The sequence below is a fragment of the Oncorhynchus nerka genome, unplaced genomic scaffold, assembly GCF_034236695.1.
Source record: "Oncorhynchus nerka isolate Pitt River unplaced genomic scaffold, Oner_Uvic_2.0 unplaced_scaffold_34___fragment_2___debris, whole genome shotgun sequence".
Taxonomy (NCBI): Eukaryota; Metazoa; Chordata; class Actinopteri; order Salmoniformes; family Salmonidae; genus Oncorhynchus; species Oncorhynchus nerka.
In genome coordinates, this window is record NW_027040337.1 from 135,019 (window position 1) to 159,463 (window position 24,445).

Consider the following 24,445-nt stretch of genomic DNA (forward strand, 5'->3'; position numbering starts at 1 on the left):
ACCAACAGAAAGCTACGACAACAGTTACAGTAGCTAGCTAGCAAGCTAACGCTAGCTAAATAAAACTCTGGCTAGCTAGCTGACTAGGCAGACTGGTGAAAATAAGTACAGTAGCTAGCAACGTCAGTCTAAAAACAGCTTAAACGATTTATTCCTACTTAACAATATTGTCTTATATGAAGACTTTCCATTATCGTCGGTCCTCTGAAGCAACAGGTAGTCAGCAGGTGGTCACCGTCAAAAACACCGTCCTTGGAGAGCAATTCTGAGGTAATAATTTTGCGCTGTCTGATCGAGCACTTTTGAGGTGAAATAGAAATACAACTGCCGTGCTTCGCGAACGCTACGAGGTAAAATAGAGCCAGGCAACCAGGATAGCAGCGGACGCTTTGATTCATTACGTAATCCGGTCAGAATTTTGCATGTTCTAGCAACGAGGGACACACAATAACAACACTTTTTGGCAGGGGGACACTATTTGGCGTGACAGGGGTATAGATTTTTGTAGGCACGTATATGGTAGGAGATAACTACAGATGGTATATAGTGCATGTATGTACCATACATTGACATGTCGAGTCCAAAACGGGAGGTTTTAAAAAATATATATATACAATAATAATTTTCAGTCTTTTGTCTTTAAAGATACAATGAAAATATGTTTTTGTCAATTTAGTGTATTTCTTTTCCTAAATATCTGTTTCAAATCATAACACTTCAATTAACACACATGTTTAGTATTAAAGATAGTGTCATAAAATGCTACGACTAAACCTGCTATTGGGGTTAATTGTAACATCAGGACCTTGCGTCTATATGCCAGATTTGTGAAAAGTCCACATTTGACACATTCTGTTCTATTAATTAGCCGACAAATGTACTTTGTTTGTGTGAAATATTGAGATATCTGAATCAAACAATGTTAGAGCAAATAGGGTTTTAAAAAACAACTCCAAAATCTGTTGTCCCGGTCTCCCCTACAGTACCTTAACACAACAACAAAAACTGACAATGAGAATCGAGGCTGTGGGATGGGAATACCTTAAAACCATCTATAGACATAGTTATTTTGATAGATGATGACATCTTAATTCGAGGACAGTTAATTCTGTGCGTGACCTCCTCACCTCTCCCTCTGTTGACTGGAGTTCCAGGTCTTTCCGACACGTGGCCTTCAGTTTCCCCCTGGCTGCAGTGACCTCTACCCCTCTGGGAGCCTCCATGGTCAAGGTCCTTGTTGGAGACTCAAGCCTGACAAACACAACAACTTAATGAAAGCATTTGTCTTCCACTTCATTTACCACTTCATTTTTCAAAATTATTATTTTGTTTTAATGTTTATTTTATAACCTGTTAAGATACAGTTTAGTCGTTCCACGAATAGAGAGCAATTGGATCACATATATCTGTGCTTAAAATTCCAATAGCAGTCATTCAAATAAATTGTGTTTTCTCAGAAAATCCCAATTTAGGCTCCTTCCATGTCATGCTTGTCCAACTTCTAGGAAGATTTTAACAGTGAATACTTTGAGTCCCCTAAAGCGAGGGACTATATATAAAAAGTGATCTGTTTTCTAAGTGGTTCATCCTATAATGGATTTTTTTTTAAAAGCCTCAAATGAAAGCTGACAGTCTGCACTTTAACCTCATAGCCATTGTTTAATTTCAAATCCAAACTTTTGGAATATAAATACAAAACAAGACAAAAATATTCACTGTTCCAATTAGTGTAGAACAACTACTGTGGCAAAATGGCACATAAGCTAGCTGTTAGTATGGCTTTTCTAACTGTACTGTTTGAGATGTAAATTGAATATGTAGTATGTTTATTGGTCATAGTATGGACATAAGAATGTGTTCTTAACTGACTTGCCTAGTTAAATAAAGATTAAATAAAGGTGTTAAAAATATATATATATATATATCGGCCAAATCGGTGTCCAAAAATACTGATTTCCGATTGTTATGAAAACTTGAAATCGGCACTAATTAATCGGCCATTCCGATTAATCGGTTGACTTCTACTACTAATACATCGAACTTGCCAGTATATTTACTTTATGCTAACTAACTATCCACTGTTTATTGACTTGACTATTCATGTCATTCATAGCTTAGCTAAGTGGTATAGTCGTTCACTCAGATTCTCCTTTTCAGATTCACTTCTATGTGCTATTCTAAGTCTAAGCTACGGTCTGGGATTTGGGAAGCTGTTCAACAGTAATTTAATTTCTTGCTAAATTACTATTGAAGAGTGTTAGCTTTGGGCAATGTCATCAGTATACAACTCACTACAGAGGAATTAGATACCATAACACTTTTTCTGACAACTTTAATCAGAATCTTCCCTGTAGAACCATGAAGGCAGACTACAAATATACTCATTATTTCTTGTTAATGGATTTATGGGGGCCACTGGCTCAGGCTAAGTGTATTTCGAGAGAAGGAACTGCCTTGTGATGGTGCATTTAATCCCACTCATTTTCATGAAAGCCAAATGTAATGCACTTATTTCCAAGTGGAACAACTGATAAATTAGTTTACGCTTGTGCAATTTTCATTATAGTGCATGTTTGATGAGAATTGCAGAGAAATTGTATTTGTCAGGGTTTTGAATGAAAAGCATAGAGACAATGATGAGCGCATGAACTACCAACAGTGCTGCTTAAAATGGTGGTGATAGAAAATGGGACAAATGGCAGAACACAACATTTAAATGAACAAATAACTTATTGAACATTGAGTAATTATGCATAGTCATTTTAATTGAACATGAAAGACAAATGCTTAATTCAGTATGTAAAATACCATGATATAGCTTTTAAACAAAATAGTCCAAATGTGAAGTTTAAATGGGAGCATAAACTTACTTCAGATCTTGAGAGGCATCTGCCTGGATGTGTGGCGTTTCCACAGAGTGTCCAAAGACCCCTCCGTCTGAGCCTTCCCACAAAGAAAATCACAAATGCAATCAACAGAAGGAGTGCTTTCATGATGTAAACTATGCCAGGGGTGACTGAAGTAAGTCACACAAAGCCAGATTTTACTGTTTCTAAGTGACCACTTTTCTGTATTCCTTGTGAAAGCGAGGTGTTAGATTACTGTGTTTAAACTGGACAGACTGGGCTCTGCAGCGCCTCTTACCAGTTACTCTGACTGTATCTGTTCCTATGCTGATCTTCTTTTCATCTACAGAGAACAGCACCTTCCCTCCATCCCTGCTTCGCACCTCAAATCTCTGACACTGTGCTTCCACTGAATCGGGACCTGAGGAAAGACAAGCAGTAGTTGGCTGTGTGGTATCTATAGGGTTCTATATTCATTTCTACAGTGGAACTAACAATGGCACCAAAATAGTGGCATTTCTAACAGTGGCGAAGGAACTGCAAACCTGGGTACCCATTTGGTTGCTGCTATAACTGACTGTAGTCACTAACCAAAGCTATCTGGAATTTCCAAAGCCAGGGTCAGCAGAGGGTGATGGGGCTGAAATCCAGCCTAAGGTAGGGCTGGATCAGTATTGGAATGTGAGCCAATATGCAATGATCCTGTTCCAGAATTAATGTCAGTCAAAATATAATTATTTTCACTTTACTCTGTCTAATAATTGTTGTCATGTCATATTTACAAAAGCTAGGCTATATCAGTTTCATCTGCTCAGAAGGTGCTCATAGGATATCCATCAATAAATCCCTTTATGCATTTTAATTATTCTCACCAAGTTCAATTTTAATTTTGTCCCAAATTACCTAAAATAGTGTTTTCTGCCTAATCGGACACCAGTTTACAATTGAAGGTCAAGTGTGAGGGGATGGCTGCTGTTTTATTGGCTCTTAACCAACCGGGCTATTTATTTATCTGTTTGCATTGTTTGTAACTTCTTTTGTACATAATGTTGCTGTTACCGTCGCTTAAGACCGAAAATAGCTTTTGGATATCAGAACAGCGATTACTCACCTCGAACTGGACGAAGATTTTTGCTTTAATGAGTCGACAAGGATATACTACTTCTCTGAGACCAGGCCCAAATCACCGTCATTCGCGTAAAGATAAGAAGGAAATACAGAGGGCGGAGATCAGGGTGCTTTGTGAGAATTCATTGGGCGAGTGGGTAACCCACCTCAACCATCCATTCTATTGGCCAATATGCAATCACTGGAGAATAAACTGGATGATCTCCGTTTGAGAATTTCCTACCAACGGGCCATTAAAAACTGTAATATCTTATGTTTCACCGAGTTGTGGCTGTATGACGATATGGATAATATACAGTTGGCTTGGTTTTCCATGCATCGGCAGGACAGAACAGCTACGGCTGGTGGGGGTGTGTGTCTATTTGTAAACAACAGCTGGTGCGCGATGTCTAAGGAAGTTTCGAGGTATTGCTCACCTGAGGTAGAATACCTCATGATAAGCTGTAGACCACACTATTTACCTTGGTTATCTATATTTTTCATAGCAGTCTATTTACCACCACAAACCGATTCTGTTACTAAGACCACACTCAACGAGCTGTATAAGGCCATAAGCAAACAAAAAAATGCTCATCCAGAAGCGGTGCTCCTAGTGGCCGGGGACTTTAATGCAGGCAAACTTAAATCTGTTCTATGTCACGTGCAAACAGAGGGAAAAAATCTCTAGACCACCTTTACTCCGAGACTCATACAAAGCTCTCCCTTGCCCTCCATTTGGCAAATCTGACCATAATTCTATCCTCCTGATTCCTGCTTACAAGCAAAAACTAAAGCAGGGAGTACTAGTGACTCGCTCAATACGGAAGTGGTCAGATGACGCAGATGCTACGCTACAGGACTGTTTTTCTAGCACTGGAAAATGTTCCGGGATTCATTCAATGGCATTGAGGAGTATACCACCTCAGGCACCGGCTTCATCAATAAGTGTATAGACAACGTCATTCCCACAGTGGCCGTACGTACATATCCCAACCAGAAGCCATGGATTACAGGCAACATCCGCACAGAGATAAAGGCTAGAGCTGCCGCTATCAAGGAACCGGAAACTTATATGAAATCCCACTATGCCCTCAGACGAACCATCAAACAGGCCAAGGGTCAATATAGGACTAATCCGACTCTGACGATCGTCGGCTGTGGCAGGGCTTGCAAACTATTACGGACAACAAAGGGAAACCCAGCCGTGCGATGCCCAGTGACGCGAGCCTAACAGATAAGCTAAATGCCTTTTATGAACGCGTCGAGGCAAGCATCACTGAAGCATGCATGAGAACTGTTCAGGACAACTGTGTGATCACTGTGTGATCACGCCCTCCATAGCCGATGTGAGCAAGACCCTTCAAACAGGTCAACATTCACAAGGCTGCAGGGCCAGACGGATTACCTGGACGTGTACTTGGAGCGTGCACGGACCAACTGGCAAGTGTCCCTGACCGAATCTGTAATACCTACATGTTTCAAGCAGACCCTGGGACTAAACACCTCCCTCTGCAACTGGATCCTGGACTTCCTGACATGCCGCTCCCAGGTGGTAAGGGTAGGCCCCTCAGGGGTGCGTGCTTAGTCCCCTCCTGTACTCCTTGTTCACCCACGATGGCGTGGCCAAGCACAACTCCAACTCCATCATTAAGTTTGCTGATGACACAACAGTGGTAGGCCTGATCACAGACAACGATGAGACTGCCTACAGGGAGGTCAGAGACCTGGCAGTGTGGTGTCAGGACAACTTCTCTCTCAATGTGAGAGACAAAGGAGCTGATTGTGGACAACAGGAAAAGGAGGACCGAACATGCCCCCATTCACATCAACAGGCTGCAGTGGAGCGGGTCGAGAGCTTAAAGTTCCTTGCTGTCCACATCACCAACATACTATCATGTTCCAAACACACCAAGACAGTTGGGAAGAGGGCACTGCAACATGTTTCCCCCCTCAGGAGACTTAAAAGATTTGGCATGGTTCCCCAGATCCAAATAGTTCTATAGCTGCACCATCGAGAGAATCCTGACCGGTTGCATCACCGCCTGGTATTTCAACTGCTCGGCATCCATAAGGCGCTACGGAGGGTAGTGCCTACGGCCCAGTATATCACTGGGGCCAAGCTTCCTGCCATCCAGGACCTATATACTAGGCGGTGTCAGAGGAAGACACAAAAAAGTGTCACCCAAGTCATAGACTGTTCTCTCTGCTAACCAATGGCAAGCGGTGGTCGGAGCACCATTTCTAGGTCCAAAAGGCTCCTTAACAGCATCTACCCCCAAGCCATAAGACTGCTGAGCAATTAATCAAATGGCCACCCAGACTATTTACATTGACCCCCCCCCCCCACACCTAATTTGTTCTACTTGCTGCTTATTATCTATGCATAGTCACTTTACCCCTACCTACATGTACAAATTACCTCGACTAACCTGTACCACCGCACATTGACTCGGTGCTGGTACCCCTGTGTATATAGCCTCATTACTGTTCTTTTATTGTGTTACTTTTCATTTGATTTTTTTAACTTAAAATATTTACTAAATAAACTAAACTCATTCTTGAACTGCAGTGTTGGTTACGAGCTTGTAAGTAAGGTTGTTCGGCGCATGTGACAAACATGATTTGACTTGACCAAAAGTGTCACATCACTAGCCTTGATGAATCATCATCATCATCAATCCCAAACTTATGCTGGTGAAAATCAATAGCTATTAGTGTTAATAAGCAGGTAATTTGCTTTCAAAAAGCCATTAATCATGTAAATGACTCTGGTAATTAGGCTGATGATTAAACTTGATGATAATGAGAAGAACCTATTTGCTTCAAAGGTTAATGTCTCAAACATTTTCAAACACTTTGCTGAGTCCTCCAGGCGAAGAAAGCAGATTAATAATGAGTAAAAGATCAACTCGATTAAAGTCATTAAAAATGAGATCTATTCAGTAGAAGCCATAGTCTGCACTGAGTCTTTGCTGAAAAACATCAGTACATGTATCAATATTGTATCAATATGGTTAGTCATTTGTTTTAAGTGTTCAGTGAAACAGTTCTGAACTTATCTAACCCACTGTCAGCTGTCCAGTGAGTTGGCCTTGGTCGTTTCGAGCGTTTATGGTCACGTTTCTGTTCGACCGCACGACCAATGGGCTTGCCTAGAGGAAGCATGAGAGAGGGGGGGGGGGAGCAGAAAGGAGGAGAGAAAAAGTAGGGATGTAAAAAGAATGCAAAACATAAATACAAGTGACCTGCAATAAGAGGATTAACTTTCATTCATACATTATAAACCCCCTGGTAGATACATGTAAATATGTTGGTTCTAACAATTTGATCCAGCAATTTCTGTGAGAAAATCTAAATATTGAGCACAAAATATTATTAGACCCGAGTTGATTTTCTTGAATCTAGTTTTCATTCATTGCCTGTTCTGACACCAGATCATGAACCAACAGACCAAGGGAATTAAATGTTCCATCTTGTGCCATTCATGTATTTGTTTGGTCTTCAATGGTATCTGACCTGAGGGTCAAACATTAGCACTCCTGAATGATACTCACTGTAAGTTATAAAAAAAAATATATATATTACAGAATATTACACTTTACCATTATTAACCTGTTAAAAAATCAGAAAAAATCTGTTTTGAAACAACCGCTACAACAGTGGTCATCACGGATTTAATCTTCAATAAAATATACAATAATTGTCATCTATTTTATCAGCAACTCCCTAAAAACAAATCTATTTGAACTAGCTTGTTTTATAAAAAAGTGAAGAGAGAATTAAGTCATATTACACAGATCTAAAGACTCCACAACAAGGAAGTAGTTTCAGTCCAATTAATTATACATGCTCAAACCTATTTTTAGACCAGCTGACAACTCAAGAGAAAAAGCCACTGCGCACAGTTACGAATGACATAGATTTGATTCACTTTAAATACTCTTTTGAGCTACAGTATATTGTCTAAGATCGTACAAATGACAAATGAGGTCTTGTAACACATAACGGATATATTCACAATTACATTAAACTGCTGGTTCGTGCCAAAGTATTGCTAAACAAGACGTTCCCACATAGTACAATACAAAGGCTGGTCCACCGTAATTATTTCTGCGGTAGTGGCTTATTGATTAGAAGTTTAGTCATGTCGGAGCGTGACTAAACTCAACATGCAACTTACAGTATCTCTTCAACTCGGTGGATAAACACAATCCTCTCGGCGCCTGACATATTTCCTCAGGTGAAAAAAAAAATAATTGAATGACCCTTTCAGAGATTCCCTGTGCTCTCTCTGTCCTGCAAATATCTCTGGTGAGACCGTAACACTCCCCTAGCCTTCTAACAGACTGTAAAAACATCGGTTTAATACTGGTGACCGGTATCACGGGACTTCCCGACCAAGCTCCTTCTCGTTTCCCGAGAAAAATAATGACGGGTGCCATGGACTAATAATATATCATTTTTTATAATAAAGCAAAAATAAAATAAATTGCGTCGCTGACTATAATGTTTAGGCTACAAGCGACCTCTCGACGGAGTTACTGAAGGCAATCTCCATCTCACATTCACAAATCTCCAAAACTAGCTTTGTTGGCACTGGCAGAGGCTCAACATATAAACTGCAGCTTTATATTACCGGTATGGTTACAATTTTGGGAGGGAAAATTTGTAGATTTTCGGGAAAAAATTAAACCCTAATATATTGCGTCAGACTAAAACAATGCACGTAATAAAGGGAATAGTCATAGATGTCATTTTAATGTCCAACTAACATTTTGCCAGTTTTATTGCAATGGACTGCTCAATATTTAACGACTAGCTGAATATACTGACATTTTAAGAGAATATCTTGACTACATCTAAGGAAATATAATTAAAGGGAAATTATACTACCAATTTCAACTGAATTATTAACTTTCAAACTTATCAAGAGTATCAAATCAAGCCCACCATCCAGTCGTTGTCCATGTACAGTCAACAATCATCCAAAGAAAATCTACTTCCATCTTCCAAGGCTTTAAGGCCTGAGCTTGCTATCCAGTTCATAGTGAATCATTGAAGAGCTCGGATGGACCGGGTGTCTAAGAAAAACTGGAGAGTTTGTGCAGGAGTTCAGTTATCCTACTGACATCAAAGGGGAGTGGGAGGCAGGGGGATTTATTGTACCGGCTTGATTGAAAATTCAGCTGGGACTGTGGTCCACCTGTAATTGTCTGTCATCTACACTAGGTAGTGTGTGACTTGTGAGAAACGAAGAGTCCCCCGTTATCCATCTTCTTTTTGATGGGGGGGGGGCTGATACAGTTCTGATGGAGGGCAGGAAATTGGGGAGGAGAGGAAGATTACCGTCTGGAGAAAAAAACGTGCAATATCCCCCAGGTGCAACAAATAGAAATGTTATAAACTCCATATATAGCAAGTTCTCTATGGCCTAGTTCATAAATCAATCAACATCAAGCATGATCCATCAGAGCCTAGCAACGGTTCTTGAAGATCTCCAAGATAAGGAGTTCCACTTACACTTATAGGGAGAATCTGGTATCATCATATGATCATTCAGCCAGCATCAGCATCAGCATCAGCATTAACTCTAGTGACTGATGTTATGGATTTGACTGCTGCTTGCTTAGTGAGTATCCTCTTCCCTTCTGATTCAGCTCACACCGAGACTCGAATCCAGGACCTCTGCCTTGCTAGCGCATGTGCCCCATCCTTGACAACGTAGCAACAGTTTTGAGTTAATTGGAAAATATCTAAGTCAACAGTTCCATCAGCGACATTTCAAGCTAACTTTGGAGTGAGCTTCCTGCGTGTTCTTAACTCCATTACACTGAGAACAACGGTGGGTTAGTAAACAGAGTAGCTTACCCTTCTTGACTGGATCTCCTTCACATAAAGGGGAAGAAGAAATTCCGATATTCCCTCCAGTCGTATCCCTTCCCCGTTCACCTGAAGGTTTCCCATTCCGTCCTGCAAAATATACAACAAAATCACAGAACAAATACGCAGCCTGAAGGAGAGGAATGCCCTTTAAACAGTTGTCCCTCTTTTTAAAAAACTTCTATAATGACGTTAACATTCGTAACAATGTCATGTCACACCAGCTTTCACACACAAGCCTCAACACATTACCGACGACCCTGTTGGCCAGCATTGAGTTCGTTTAAATCAAGTGCTGTACCCCAGAAGTCGTGAAAGATGAGTAATTGCCTGGTTTTTTTTTTTTTACTCCTGTGTGTAAATAGAAAGGAAAAAGGGGGGATACCTCGTCAGTTGTACAACTGAATGCATTCAACTGAAATGTGTGTTCTGCAAGAGTCAAGCTGCTGAATGGACGTCAATGACATAGCCTGACCTGGACACAGTAAAACACCAGGCTGAGCTGATAGATGGACGTCAATGACATAGCCTGACCTGAACACAGTAAAACACCAGGCCTAGCTGCTGAATGCATGTCAATGACATAGCCTGACCTGGACACAGTAAAACACCAGGCTGAGCTGATAGATGTTGTGTATGCCTATTACAGGCCACACTGGTGACACTGAGTGACAGGGTAGAAGTAGGGGATCACGCTGAGGTGACAGCAGCACACAGGGTGAATGGGTAGAGGTAGGGGATCACACTGAGTGACAGGGTAGAGGTAGGGGATCACACTGAGTGACAGGGTAGAGGTAGAGGATCACACTGAGTGACAGGGTAGAGGTAGGGGATCACACTGAGTGAAAGGGTCACGCTGAGTGACAGGGTAGAGGTAGAGGATCACACTGAGTGACAGGGTAGAGGTAGGGGATCACACTGAGTGACAGGGTAGAGGTAGGGGATCACGCTGAGTGACAGGGTAGAGGTAAAGGATCACGCTGAGTGACAGGGTAGAGGTAGGGGATCACGCTGAGTGACAGGGTAGAGGCAGGGGATCACGCTGAGTGACAGGGTAGAGGCAGGGGATCACGCTGAGTGACAGGGTAGAGGTAGGGGATCACGCTGAGTGACAGGGTAGAGGCAGGGGATCACGCTGAGTGACAGGGTAGAGGCAGGGGATCACGCTGAGTGACAGGGTAGAGGTAGGGGATCACGCTGAGTGACAGGGTAGAGGTAGGGGATCACACTGAGTGACAGGGTAGAGGCAGGGGATCACGCTGAGGTGACAGGGTAGAGGCAGGGGATCACGGGTGACAGGGTAGAGGTAGGGGATCACGCTGAGTGACAGGGTAGAGGCAGGGGATCACGCTGAGTGACAGGGTAGAGGCAGGGGATCACACTGAGTGACAGGATAGAGGTAGGGGATAACGCTGAGTGACAGGGTAGAGGTAGGGGATCACACTGAGTGACAGGGTAGAGGTAGAGGATCACGCTGAGGTGACAGCAGCACACAGGGTGAATGGGTAGAGGTATGGGATCACACTGAGTGACAGGGTAGAGGTAGGGGATCACACTGAGTGACAGGGTAGAGGTAGAGGATCACACTGAGTGACAGGGTAGAGGTAGGGGATCACACTGAGTGACAGGGTATAGGTAGGGGATCACACTGAGTGACAGGGTAGAGGTAGAGGATCACGCTGAGGTGACAGCAGCACACAGGGTGAATGGGTAGAGGTATGGGATCACACTGAGTGACAGGGTAGAGGTAGGGGATCACGCTGAGTGACAGGGTAGAGGTAAAGGATCACGCTGAGTGACAGGGTAGAGGTAGGGGATCACGCTGAGTGACAGGGTAGAGGCAGGGGATCACGCTGAGTGACAGGGTAGAGGCAGGGGATCGCGCTGAGTGACAGGGTAGAGGTAGGGGATCACGCTGAGTGACAGGGTAGAGGCAGGGGATCACGCTGAGTGACAGGGTAGAGGCAGGGGATTTACGCTGAGTGACAGGGTAGAGGTAGGGGATCACGCTGAGTGACAGGGTAGAGGCAGGGGATCACGCTGAGTGACAGGGTAGAGGCAGGGGATCACACTGAGTGACAGGATAGAGGTAGTGGATAACGCTGAGTGACAGGGTAGAGGTAGGGGATCACACTGAGTGACAGGGTAGAGGTAGAGGATCACGCTGAGGTGACAGCAGCACACAGGGTGAATGGGTAGAGGTATGGGATCACACTGAGTGACAGGGTAGAGGTAGGGGATCACACTGAGTGACAGGGTAGAGGTAGAGGATCACACTGAGTGACAGGGTAGAGGTAGGGGATCACGCTGAGTGACAGGGTAGAGGTAGGGGATCACGCTGAGTGACAGGGTAGAGGTAAAGGATCACGCTGAGTGACAGGGTAGAGGCAGGGGATCACGCTGAGTGACAGGGTAGAGGCAGGGGATCACGCTGAGTGACAGGGTAGAGGCAGGGGATCACACTGAGTGACAGGGTAGAGGTAGGGGATCACACTAAGTGACAGGGTAGAGGCAGGGGATCACGCTGAGTGACAGGGTAGAGGCAGGGGATCACGCTGAGTGACAGGGTAGAGGTAGGGGATCACACTAAGTGACAGGGTAGAGGCAGGGGATCACGCTGAGTGACAGGGTAGAGGTAGGGGATCACACTAAGTGACAGGGTAGAGGTAGGGGATCACACTGAGTGACAAGGTAGAGGTAGAGGATCACACTAAGTGACAGGGTAGAGGTAGGGGATCACACTAAGTGACAGGGTAGAGGTAGGGGATCACACTGAGTGACAGGGTAGAGGTAGGGGATCACGCTGAGTGACAGGGTAGAGGCAGGGGATCACGCTGAGTGACAGGGTAGAGGTAGGGGATCACACTGAGTGACAGGGTGTAGCAGAGGCCCTCAGCCCTCCCTCAACGGCGCCAAACCGTCGCTAACGTGGCAGACAAGCCTGCATAGATTGAACGGTGACGTGTAACTGTAGGTGTACTTAAGAATGCATTAGTTGAGGCTACATGATGCATTATACTGTAAGATCAGCTATAGACAGTTGAGCATTATGCCTTGGTTATGAACAACAGCATAAGAGCTTATGAAGCGTGTTAACCAATAAGGAAGCAGTGTTGGCAACGCACTAAACTGAGTCATTGAAAAATAAACATTCTCTGTGTACCCGCCGATATGTTTATGGACAGGTTTGTAATATGTTGATTAAATGGTGTCACTGTTGATTTAATGTTAATAATACTTAATAAGTAGTTATGATTCGCTTATGAATGTGGCATTTTGTGTGGATATTAAGATTACATGTCTTTATGTTCCTTAAGATCCAAGGGGGGGGGGTTCATCTCATTTTCACTAAGTCATGAACTGATAATGCCCCGTAATGTCCAGACCAATGAATCATGTACACAGACAGCTACGGGGGGATGGACTTGTCATTCAAAATAAGCATCACCAGAAGGCTCGTCAGGACACCACACCTCGTTTTATGTGTCATATATGTACAAGTATGAATCTGCACAGAATTACATCTTCCAAATGGGCCGGCAGGGTAGCCTAGTGGTTAGAGTGTAGAGGCGGCAGGTAGCCTAGTGGTTAGAGTGTAGAGGCGGCAGGTAGCCTAGTGGTTAGAGCGTTGGACTAGTAACCGGAAGGTTGCAAGTTCAAATCCCCGAGCTGACAAGGTACAAATCTGTCATTCTGCTCCTGAGCAGGCAGTCATTGAAAATAAGAATTTGTTCTAAACTGACTTGCCTGCTTAAATAAAGGTAAAATAAAAAAGCTTATGGGGTTCTAGGTTGGCAAGGCTTTCAATTGAGCTGGTGAAGTCTTGAGACAGAGAGTAGTCAAGACACCCACAGCACAGATAACATACAGTGCTTTTGGAAAGTATTCAAACTCCTTGACTTTTTACACAATTTGTTACTTTACATCCTTGTTCTAAAATGTATTAAATAATTTTTTCCCTTCATCAATCTACACACAATACCCATGAAAATATGTTTTTAGAATTTTGGGCAAATGTATTGAAAACAAAAAAACAGATACCTTATTTATATAAGTATTCAGACACTTTGCTATGAGACTTTGAAATTGAGCTCAAGTGCATCCTGTTTCCATTGATCATACTTGAGATGTTTCGACAACTTGATTGATTGGACATGATCTGGAAAGGCACACACCTGTCTATATAAGGTCCCACAGTTGACAGTGTCTGTCAGAGCAAAAACCAAGCCATGAGGTCCAAGGAATTGTCCTTAGAGCTCTAGGACAGGATTGTGTCGAGGCACAGATCTGGGGAAGGATACCAAAACATTTCTGCAGCATTGAAGGTCCCCAAGAACACAGTGACCTCCATCCTTCTTAAATGCAAGAAGTTTGGAACCACCAAGACTCCTTCTAGAGCTGGCTTCCAGGCCAAGCTGAGCAATCGGGGGAGAAGGCCTTGGTCAGGGAGGTGACCAAACACTGGAGGGTCACTCTGACAGAGCTCTGTTCCTCTGTAGAGATGGGGAAACCTTCCAGAAGGACAACCATCTCTGCAACACTCTACCAATTAGGCCTTTATCGCAGAGTGGCCAGACGGAAGCCACTACTCAGTAAAAGGCATATGACAGCACGCTTGGGAGTCTGCCAAATGGCTCCTAAAGACTGTCAGACCATGAGAAATAAGATTCTCTGGTCTGATGAAACCCAGATTGAACTCTTTGGCCTGAATGCCAAGCATGGTGGTGGCAGCATCATGCTGTGGGGATGTTTTTCAGTGGCAGGGACTGGGAGACTAGTCAGGATCAAGGGAAAGATGAACGGAGCAAAGTACTGAAAGATCCTTGATGAAAACCTACTCCAGAGCGATCAGGACCTCAGACTGGGGCGAAGGTTCACCTTCCAACAACGACCCTAAGTACACAGCCAAGACAATGCAGGAGTGGCTTCGGGACAAGTCTCTGAATATCCTTGAGTGGCCCAGCCAAAGCCTGGACTTGAACCCAATCTAACATCTCTGGAGAGACCTGAAAATAGCTGTCCAGCAACGCTCCAAATCCAGCCTGACAGAGATTGAGAGGATCTGCAGAGAAGAATGGGAGAAACTCCCCAAATACAGGTGTGCCAAGCTTGTAGCGTCATACCCAAGAAGAGTCAAGGCTGTAATCATTGACAAAAGTGCTTCAACAAAGGACTGAGTAAAGGGTCTAAAGACTAAGGTAAATGTGATATTTCTTCTTTTTTTATATATATAAATTATCAAACATTTCTAAAAACCCATTTTTGCTATGTCATTATGGGGTATTGTGTGTAGATTGATGAGTGAAAAAATAATTAAATCACTTTTAGAATAAGGCTATAACCTAACAAAATGTGGGAAAAGTCAAGGGGCAAGGTAGGTAGGTAACTGCCGAAACAAAGGAAACACTTGAGTAAATGACATAAATTGTTGGGGAGTCAAGGATAAAGATGGTCCCGGGTGACAGATCCGTCACAGTACGATGATGTCTTCAGGTTTTTTTTGACAAAATGGTGGATTGCATACATTGTCCCTGAATCGCTTTCAAAATTCTGCACTATACAGTTATAAACTTTTTCCCGTTTTGTGTCTTTGCAGTGATATTCTTTGTAGAAGACTTTAGACAATCTGGCGTGAATACAATTCTTTTCACCAGAGCCAATTCAGCTATTGTTTTAATCTTAATTACATACGTATGTATGTGTGTTATCGTGCAAAACTTCTATTGTACTTATGAATCAAGTATCTCTTAACACAGAACATACACTTGCTATGTCAAGTGTAATGTTAAATCAATAATTCAATCAAATCTATCTATCTATCTGTCTCTTTAATTCACATTCATTCACCTCATCCATGTAGCACCATCCAAATGTATTTTAGTGGACAAATCCACCATTAGTATAATAGAGTATGAGCAGGCCTGTGCAAACTGGTTCACAATATACAGTAGGCTACTGTAAAACATTATACAATAGGCTACTGTAAAACATATAGTAGGCTACTATAAAACATTATACATTAGGCTACTGTAAAACATTATATAATAGGCTACTGTAAAACATTATACAATAGGCTACTGTAAAGCAATATACAGTAGGTTATTGTAAAACAATATAAAAAAGTTATTGTAAAACATTATACAGTAGGCTACTGTAAAACATTATACGGTAGGCTACCCACCACAGTGAAATGCATGACCTTTACTATCCACACAGTTAAGGCCAGGTTGACTATCATTATGACCAGCAACAGCGAGAGGAAAAAGTAGAGGAATCTCTTCCTCCACCCATAGAGTCCCACGGGGTCGACAGCGTCGCACCTGGGCTGCTGAAGATGGCCCGACTGGGCCTCCAGTACGTACTGTTCCTCAGTCATCTGGAACACAATCAGAGAGAGAGGGGCATCTGAGCATTAGATGCTATACTAAACATTTTTTTTTTAATAACATACATACAGGGTTTATAATACATTTATATTACTACATACACTACCGTTCAAACGTTTGGGGTCACTTAGAAATGTCCTTGTTTTCCATGAAAACATACATGAAATGAGTTGCAAAATGAATCGGAAATATAGTCTAGATTTTGCCAAGGTTATAAATAATGATTTTTAATTTAAATAATAATTGTGTCCTTCAAACTTTGCTTTCAACAAAGAACCCTCCATTTTCAGCAATTGCAGCCTTGCAAACCTTTGGCATTCTATTTGTCAATTTGTTGAGGTAATCTAAAGAGATTTCACCCATGATTCCTGAAGCACCTCCCACAATTTGGATTGGCTTGATGGGCACTTCTTACGTACCATTCGGTCAAGCTGCTCCCACAACAGCTCAATAGTGTTGAGATCCGGTGACTGTGCTGGCCACTCCATTACAGACAGAATACCAGCTGACTGCATCTTCTCTAAATAGTTATTACATAGTTTGGAGCTGGGCTTTGGGTCATTGTCCTGTTGTAGGAGGAAATTCGATTCAATTAAGCGCCGTCCACAGGGTATGGCATGGCGTTGCAAAATGGAGTGATAGCCTTCTGTCACGGATCCCTCCGGAATTGTGACATTGTGCACACCTGGCCCCCATTCCCACTGATTGTATTTGTATAAATGTGCCCTTTGTTTCACCATTGGGCTGTCGATTATTGTTACAATGTCCGTTGGTGCGTGTGAATACCTGTAACGTGTGTTTTGGCTTTAGTGCCATTGTGGATTGCACAGATGATTACGGATCTCGTCCCGTGTGTTAATCATTGTGCGCGTGTTATTTATTTGAGGTACTCCTCTCTCTTTTGTTTTGGGTTTGTACCCTGTGTTTTGTATAGTGTTTGTTTGGTCTTCATCCCCGTGTCTTTACACTGCACGGTCGTAATTTGGGCTTAATTTAAAAAACTATTACGCATTCCTGTGCCAGTCTCCCGAATCATTCATACCAACGTGACACCTTCTTTCGTCAAGATCCCTTTTACCCTGTACAAATCTCCCACTTTACCACCACCAAAGCAATCCTCCAGCATATTTTCATTTTTTTCTGCGTCTCATGAATGTTCTTGTTTGTGATCCGAACACCTCAAAATTAGATTAGTCTGTCTATAACACTTTTGTCCAATCTTCCTCTGTCCAGTGTCTGTGTTCTTTTGCCCATCTTAATATTTTCTTTTTATTGGCCAGTCTGAGATATGGCTTTTTCTTTGCAACTCTGCCTAGTAGGCCAGCATCCCAGAGTATCCTCTTCACTGTTGACGTTGAGACTGGTGTTTTGCGGGTACTATTTAATGAAGCTGCCAGTTGAGGACGTGTGAGGCGTCTGTTTCTCAAACTAGACATTCTAATATACTTGTCCTCTTGCTCAGTTGTGCACCGGGGCCTACCAACTCCTCTTTCTATTCTGGTTAGAGGCAGTTTGCGCTGTTCTATGAAGGGAGTAGTACACTGCATTGTACGAGATATTCAGTTTCTTGAAAAGTTCTCGCATAAAGTATAGCCTTCATTTCTCAGAACAAGAATAGACTGACGAGTTTCAGAAGAAAGGTCTTTGTTTCGGGCATATGTCTCACCAATGGAAGTTGGGGCTTTGCAGTGAATACAAATGAACCATATCATTGGACTAGAAAGGTCAGTGAGTCTAATTACGCCGCTGATACACTTCACGGAAGATAACTACGAGAGATGAGTGTGAGGGCACCTGAGACCTAGAGGGACAGGCCTTTTGAGTCACACTAAATACCTTCGCTGATTAGATATATAAGACGCTGTAATGTATAGTATTTTGCTCTCAAAACATTTATCCATCAAAATAAATGTATAAAACAAAAATGTAACTTAGTCTTGCTTGTTGATTATCATAAATAGTGTACGCATTGTGTAGAGGATTAAAAAAACGCACATTCTGTTTGTTAGGAGAATGTCTTTGGCTGGATCAAAATACTTAGATACTAGCAGAATAAAAATCCTTTAACAGTAGTGGAATTTAAAGGCCCTCAGGGGTACGGAAACAGTTCACATTACATCTAAAAAAATATATTTAAAAAATTGTAAAGTTCTCTCTTTAATCCGACGTGTCACAGCAGGACAACTCCATAGTCTATTTTCAATCCTCTGTTGCTAGGGGAAATGACTCTTCTGCCCCTCTAATTTATATGGCAACCCACTGTTCCCAAAACTCTCGTAGCTAGATGCTGCAATTTCTTTGCAGAGTTGAATGCATACATGACCCTAGCACGTCATGCATGCTAAAGCTCGGGCATTCACAGAGCAAATAGAATAGAGCACAGCAGACAGTGGTGGTGCTTTGTCAATCTGTAGACATGTAGAACATGACCCATGGAGTATGAGCCAATAGCACCTATTTTCTACTACGGGCACAAGTGGTTTCTTTCGAGACAACCCTTTACAGAACTGTGAGGATGAAGATTTGCACAAATCTTGCATGTAATTGTCCTGTATGAAGTCAGGACAGCATCGTTCCCTGTATGAAGTCAGGACAGCATCGTTCCCTGTATGAAGTCAGGACAGCATCGTTCCCTGTATGAAGTCAGGACAGCAACGTTCCCTGTATGAAGTCAGGACAGCATCGTTCCCTGTATGAAGTCAGGACAGCAACGTTCCCTGTATGAAGTCAGGACAGCATCGTTCCCTGTATGAAGTCAGAACAGCATTGCTCCCTGTATGAAGTTAAGACAGCATTTTGCAGTGTTTTTCTACAGCAATTTCACAACGTCAATGTTTGGCACACTGTAGATGAGGGTATTGAGGTCAAGGTAGAAAATGATTAACATTGCAATATGATGAGTAACTTTCTCTTGCTTTACTTCCCTATCAATCCCTTCAGTCAACGTTTACCAAGATAACTTGGTGCTGGTTTTGCTTCAGGACGGGGGCTGTGGTGCCCTCCCAGCATTGAGAACATACATTGCAGCCAAGCGAACGAAGCTAGCAATTACCCAGCAGTCATTCTACCTCCATCGGCACAGCTCATCTCCACCAATTAGCGGTGAGAGTGATAGGGTACACACTGTTTTGAATCAAACAGAGACGTGCTGCAAAGGCAGCAAAACGCAGCCGAGAAACATTCAATGAAAGAAAATTAGACGCTATTAATGCCTGCTGATATTAATCAGCAGAATCGCATCCTGCATGCTCTCTCTCTCTCTCTCTGTGATGCCGCGGGTGTCTCAATCCATCTCCTGCATGCTCTCTCTCTCTCTCTCTGTGATGCCGCGGGTGTCTCAATCCATCTCCTGCATGCTCTCTCTCTCTCTCTCCATGATGCCACGGGCGTCCCACTACAGCTCCTGCATGCTCTCTCTCTCTCTCTCCATGATGCCGCGGGCGTCCCACTACAGCTCCTGCATGCTCTCTCTCTCTCTCCATGATGCCACGGGCGTCCCACTACACCTCCTCCGCCAGAGGTAAGAAAACATTGGAGAAGCACTAATGACTTGAGTCTCTCCCACTACTTTCTTCTGTCCTGCATGTAACCATCCACGCAATGGGAAAGTGGAGAGACACAATAACAGCAGTAGTTAGACGTAAAAAAGCAATACCCCAAAATGTTGACTTGGACTGGTCCTAAATCTATACCCCAAAATGTTGACTTGGACTGGTCCTAAATCTATACCCCAAAATGTTGACTTGGACTGGTCCTAAATCTATACCCCAAAATGTTGACTTGGACTGGTCCTAAATCTATACCCCAAAATGTTGACTTGGACTGGTCCTAAATCTATACCCCAAAATGTTGACTTGGACTGGTCCTAAATCTATACCCCAAAATGTTGACTTGGACTGGTCCTAAATCTATACCCCAAAATGTTGACTTGGACTGGTCCTAAATCTATACCCCAAAATGTTGACTTGGACTGGTCCTAAATCTATGACTGCACAAGTTCTTTCAGCAAAAGGCAACAGTTATTCAATTGAATGAAACAATATGGACGCCAGGAAATCAGCTCCAAGTGATTAAAATGTTATACATCTGTTCCCAAGTATTCCCAGGCATAATAGATAGATATATGTGATTGTATACAAACGTAAGCAAGGTTTGAAATAATTATGTTTAAGTCAAATATTATATCTGTTTGGGCTTCTTGCAGTCAATTTGCAGACTACAAATGATTTGTAATTATGTTCCAGTCCCCTGACCATACGCTGAAGAAAAGAACATCGACTGAATGTAGTTGATGATCCATGGTCTAGAAGCCAATATGTCAGATGGCTAAACAAAGACGGTGTTGCATTGGTCTTGAAAAGAATGTAATGTCTGTAAATCAAGCTATTGATGAAGACATTCCCCTCCATCAGGGCCAGTATTGATGTAGTAATCAAAGCGTTTACACCCCTGTGGTTCTTGCTGTTCTCAATAGTGGATTGGCTAATCCATCTGTTCTCAATAGTGGATTGGCTAATCGTTCTCAATAGTGGATTGGCTAATCCATCTGTTCTCAATAGTGGATTGGCTAATCCATCTGTTCTCAACAGTGGATTGATTAATCCAGCTCTACTCAATAGTGGATTGGCTAATCCATCTGTTCTCAACAGTGGATTGGTTAATCCAGCTCTACTCAATAGTGGATTGGCTAATCCATCTGTTCTCAACAGTGGATTGATTAATCCAGCTCTACTCAATAGTGGATTGACTAATTCAACTGTTCTCAATAGTGGATTGACTAATCCAGCTGTTCTCAACAGTGGATTGATTAATCCAGCTCTACTCAATAGTGGATTGGCTAATCCATCTGTTCTCAATAGTGGATTGACTAATTCAACTGTTCTCAATAGTGGATTGACTAATTCAACTGTTCTCAATAGTGGATTGACTAATTCAACTGTTCTCAATAGTGGATTGACTAATTCAGCTGTTCCCAATAGTGGACGGACTAATCCAGAGCTTGGCCTTATTAAGTTTTATCTGCAAGAAGAGGATTCTGAGATAACTGGCTTTAAAGTTCCAAACGCTTATTGGTTTGAATGGCGTCAGCGATTTTAATCTTGTATTCTTTTCAATTTAACAACATGAATTGGGCTATTCAGAATACTATATAGGTAGAGAACATTGAACAGAACAAGGGTATGTCAGTAACTCTGTAACGGTTCTCATGTGGTGAAGGAGAGTCGGACCAAAATGCAGCGTGTAGATTGCGATCCATGTTTAATGAACAAACGTAACACGAATCTAAATACAAAACTACAAAACAATAAACGTAACGAAAACCGAAACAGTCTAAACTAGTGTAAACTAACATAGAGACAGGAACCAGGACACTAAGGACAATCACCCACGAAACACACAAAGAATATGGCTGCCTAAATATGGTTCCCAATCAGAGACAACGATAAACACCTGCCTCTGATTGAGAACCCCTTCAGACAGCCATAGACCTAACTAGAACACCCCACTAAGCTACAATCCCAATACATACACACCACATACAAAAACCCATGCCACACCCTGGCCTGACCAAATAAATGAACATAAACACAAAATACTTCGAGCAGGGCGTGACAAACTCAATATTTACAAAAATGCAGATAAAACCTTATAGTCCCAAACTCTCGTAATGTGAAGTCCAATTTCGTTGGCTCCATCACAGTTGAAATAGACAATAAAGTGAGATATTGCCGCTTTGAACTGTGACGTTTTTTGTTCTCTGTGCCCTTTCCCTGTCTACAGACGGCTGTCCGTTCCCTGTCTACAGACGGCTGTCCGTTCCCTGTTTACAGACGGCTGTCCGTTCCCTGTCTACAGACGGCTGTCCGTTTCCTGTCTACAGACGGCTGTCCGTTTCCTGTTTACAGACGGCTGTCCGTTTCATGTCTACAAACGACTGTCCGTTTCCTGTCTACAGACGGCTGTCCGTTTCCTGTCTACAGTCGGCTGTCCGTTTCCTGTCTACAGACGGCTGTCCGTTCCCAGTTTACAGACGGCTGTCCGTTTTCTGTCTACAGACGGCTGTCCACTTCCTGTTTACAGACGGCTGTCCGTTTCCTGTCTACAGACGGCTGTCCGTTTCCTGTCTACAGACGGATGTCCATTTCCTGTTTATAGACGGCTGTCCGTTTCCTGTCTACAGACGGCTGTCCATTTCCTGTCTACAGACGGCTGTCCGTTTCCTGTTTACAGACGGCTGTCCTTTCCCTGTCTACAGACGGCTGTCCGTTTCCTGTTTACAGACGGCTGTCCATTTCCTGTCTACAGATGGCTGTCCATTTCCTGTTTACAGACGGCTATCCGTTTCCTGTTTACAGACGGCTGTCCTTTTCCTTTCTACAGATGGCTGTCCATTTCCTGTCTACAGATGGCAGTCCATTTCCTGTTTACAGACGGCTGTCCTTTTCCTGTCTACAGATGGCTGTCCATTTCCTGTCTACAGACGGCTGTCCATTTCCTGTCTTCAGACCGATGTCCTTTCCCTTTCTACAGATGGCTGTCCATTTCCTGTCTAGAGACGGCTGTCCTTTCCCTTTCTACAGATGGCTGTCTATTTCCTGTCTACAGATGACTGTCAATTTCCTGTTTACAGCTGGCTGTCCTTTTCCTGTCTACAGATGACTGTCCATTTCCTGTTTACAGAAAGCTGTGCACTTTTACCAGCTAGTTTTTTTTAAAGAGAAAGCACTCCAATAAGTTCACTGCTAGTGCTAGGAACTTAGCAATAATAAGTTCAATAAGTTCACTGCTAGTGCTAGGAACTGTTATAACAGTGTAAATGATCAACAGCTCAAATAAAGTGTTTTTCATTTGCTTAATTATTTTCAGATTCAAATTGACACTTCGTGATAGGCTGATGATGTAAAGCCCACAACATTGTCCCTTTAACTGTTTTAATAACAGGTGATTTAATTAGGAACTTTGTGGAATTTGGCGACAACAACACACAGACAGCCAGCGTAGATGTTGTTGAGGAGGTTAAGAGATTCATTTGTTTCCCCTCTCAGGCTTTACGGAAATCGAAAGAAACGACAAAGTGCTGATGTAAACAGTCAGACTCTCATCCACAGTACACTGGCTTTCCATGCTATTCCCCTGCAAATCCTCAGGGAGCTCCATTTAGGATGCCACCCCATGGAGGACACATTTGCATTTATCAAACGATCAGAGAGGAAGTGTCACGTTTCCATTATAATTCCAGACAGGAGATTGTCCGTAAAAAAGCCTATATATCTCCAGTAACTGTGCAGTTACTGTGGGTAGGCTGTCTATGAACCACAAGATTGGTAAAACGTTTTTTAAATCATTTGTAATATTTACTCTGTTGCCCTAGGTCTTCACTCCTGGTCATGGATTACCAGATAGTGTGCAAGCTTTGGTTCCCATCTAGTGCCAAAACACAAATCTGATGTGCTAGTGCTGGCTTGGAACAAATACCTGCATCCACAGAGCTCCTTCCAGACCTGGGGCAAAGAAAAAACATTGGAAGCACTTCATGCTACGGTACAGAAATAGCTAGTTATTTAACCAATTAATTAATAACCAATTAATGACTTGTGTGTTTCTTCGAGATTCATTATTAGAATTGGGATGAACACCATAAAAAGTATAGACCCCGACCATACCAAACACTTATCGCTGTCACGTTCTGACCTTAGTTCCTTTGTTATGTCTTTGTTTTAAGTATGGTCAGGGCGTGAGTTGGGTGGGTTGTCTATGTTCCCATTTTCTATGTTGTGTTTTTGCGTTTGGCCTGGTATGGTTCTCAATCAGAGGCAGGTGTCGTTAGTTGTCTCTGATTGAGAATCATACTTAGGTAGCCTTTTCCCACTTGTGCTTCGTGGGTGTTTATTTTCTGTTCTGTGTGTGTTGCACCTAGATGGAGCTGTTTCGTTTGTTCTCTTTCGTTACTTTGTATTTAGTGTTCAGTTCAGTTTATTAAAAGGATAAACACTTACCACGCTGCGCATTGGTCTGACATTTCTTACTCGTCGTCAGAGGAGGACGAAGACAAGCGTTACAATCGCAGGCATTTTGCTGATGTCGTTCATTATGATAATTAGCCTATACTAGGGAAATGTGAAGTTAGAAATTCAATATTTTTCTAATGTGGGTGATTGTTAGTAGTAGTTTAAAGACTAATAAATAAATAAAAATAGGTGGTGCACATTCATGTTATAAACTGTG

General features: G+C 42.6%; 1 protein-coding gene across 1 annotated transcript in view; it reads right to left on the bottom strand.

Annotated features, from left to right (window-relative positions):
- The window catches only part of LOC115133789 (zeta-sarcoglycan-like), a 57,025-nt gene extending 40,816 nt beyond the window's left edge, over window positions 1-16,209 (bottom strand). The window contains exons 1-6 of the mRNA XM_065016538.1: window positions 16,015-16,209; window positions 9,822-9,923; window positions 7,018-7,105; window positions 3,145-3,267; window positions 2,871-2,943; window positions 1,128-1,251 (exon numbers count right to left, since the gene is read on the bottom strand). Of these exons, the coding sequence (XP_064872610.1) occupies window positions 1,128-1,251; window positions 2,871-2,943; window positions 3,145-3,267; window positions 7,018-7,105; window positions 9,822-9,923; window positions 16,015-16,209 (705 nt within the window). The remainder of the gene's footprint in view (window positions 1-1,127; window positions 1,252-2,870; window positions 2,944-3,144; window positions 3,268-7,017; window positions 7,106-9,821; window positions 9,924-16,014) is intronic.
- Between the last annotated feature and the right edge of the window lie 8,236 nt (window positions 16,210-24,445).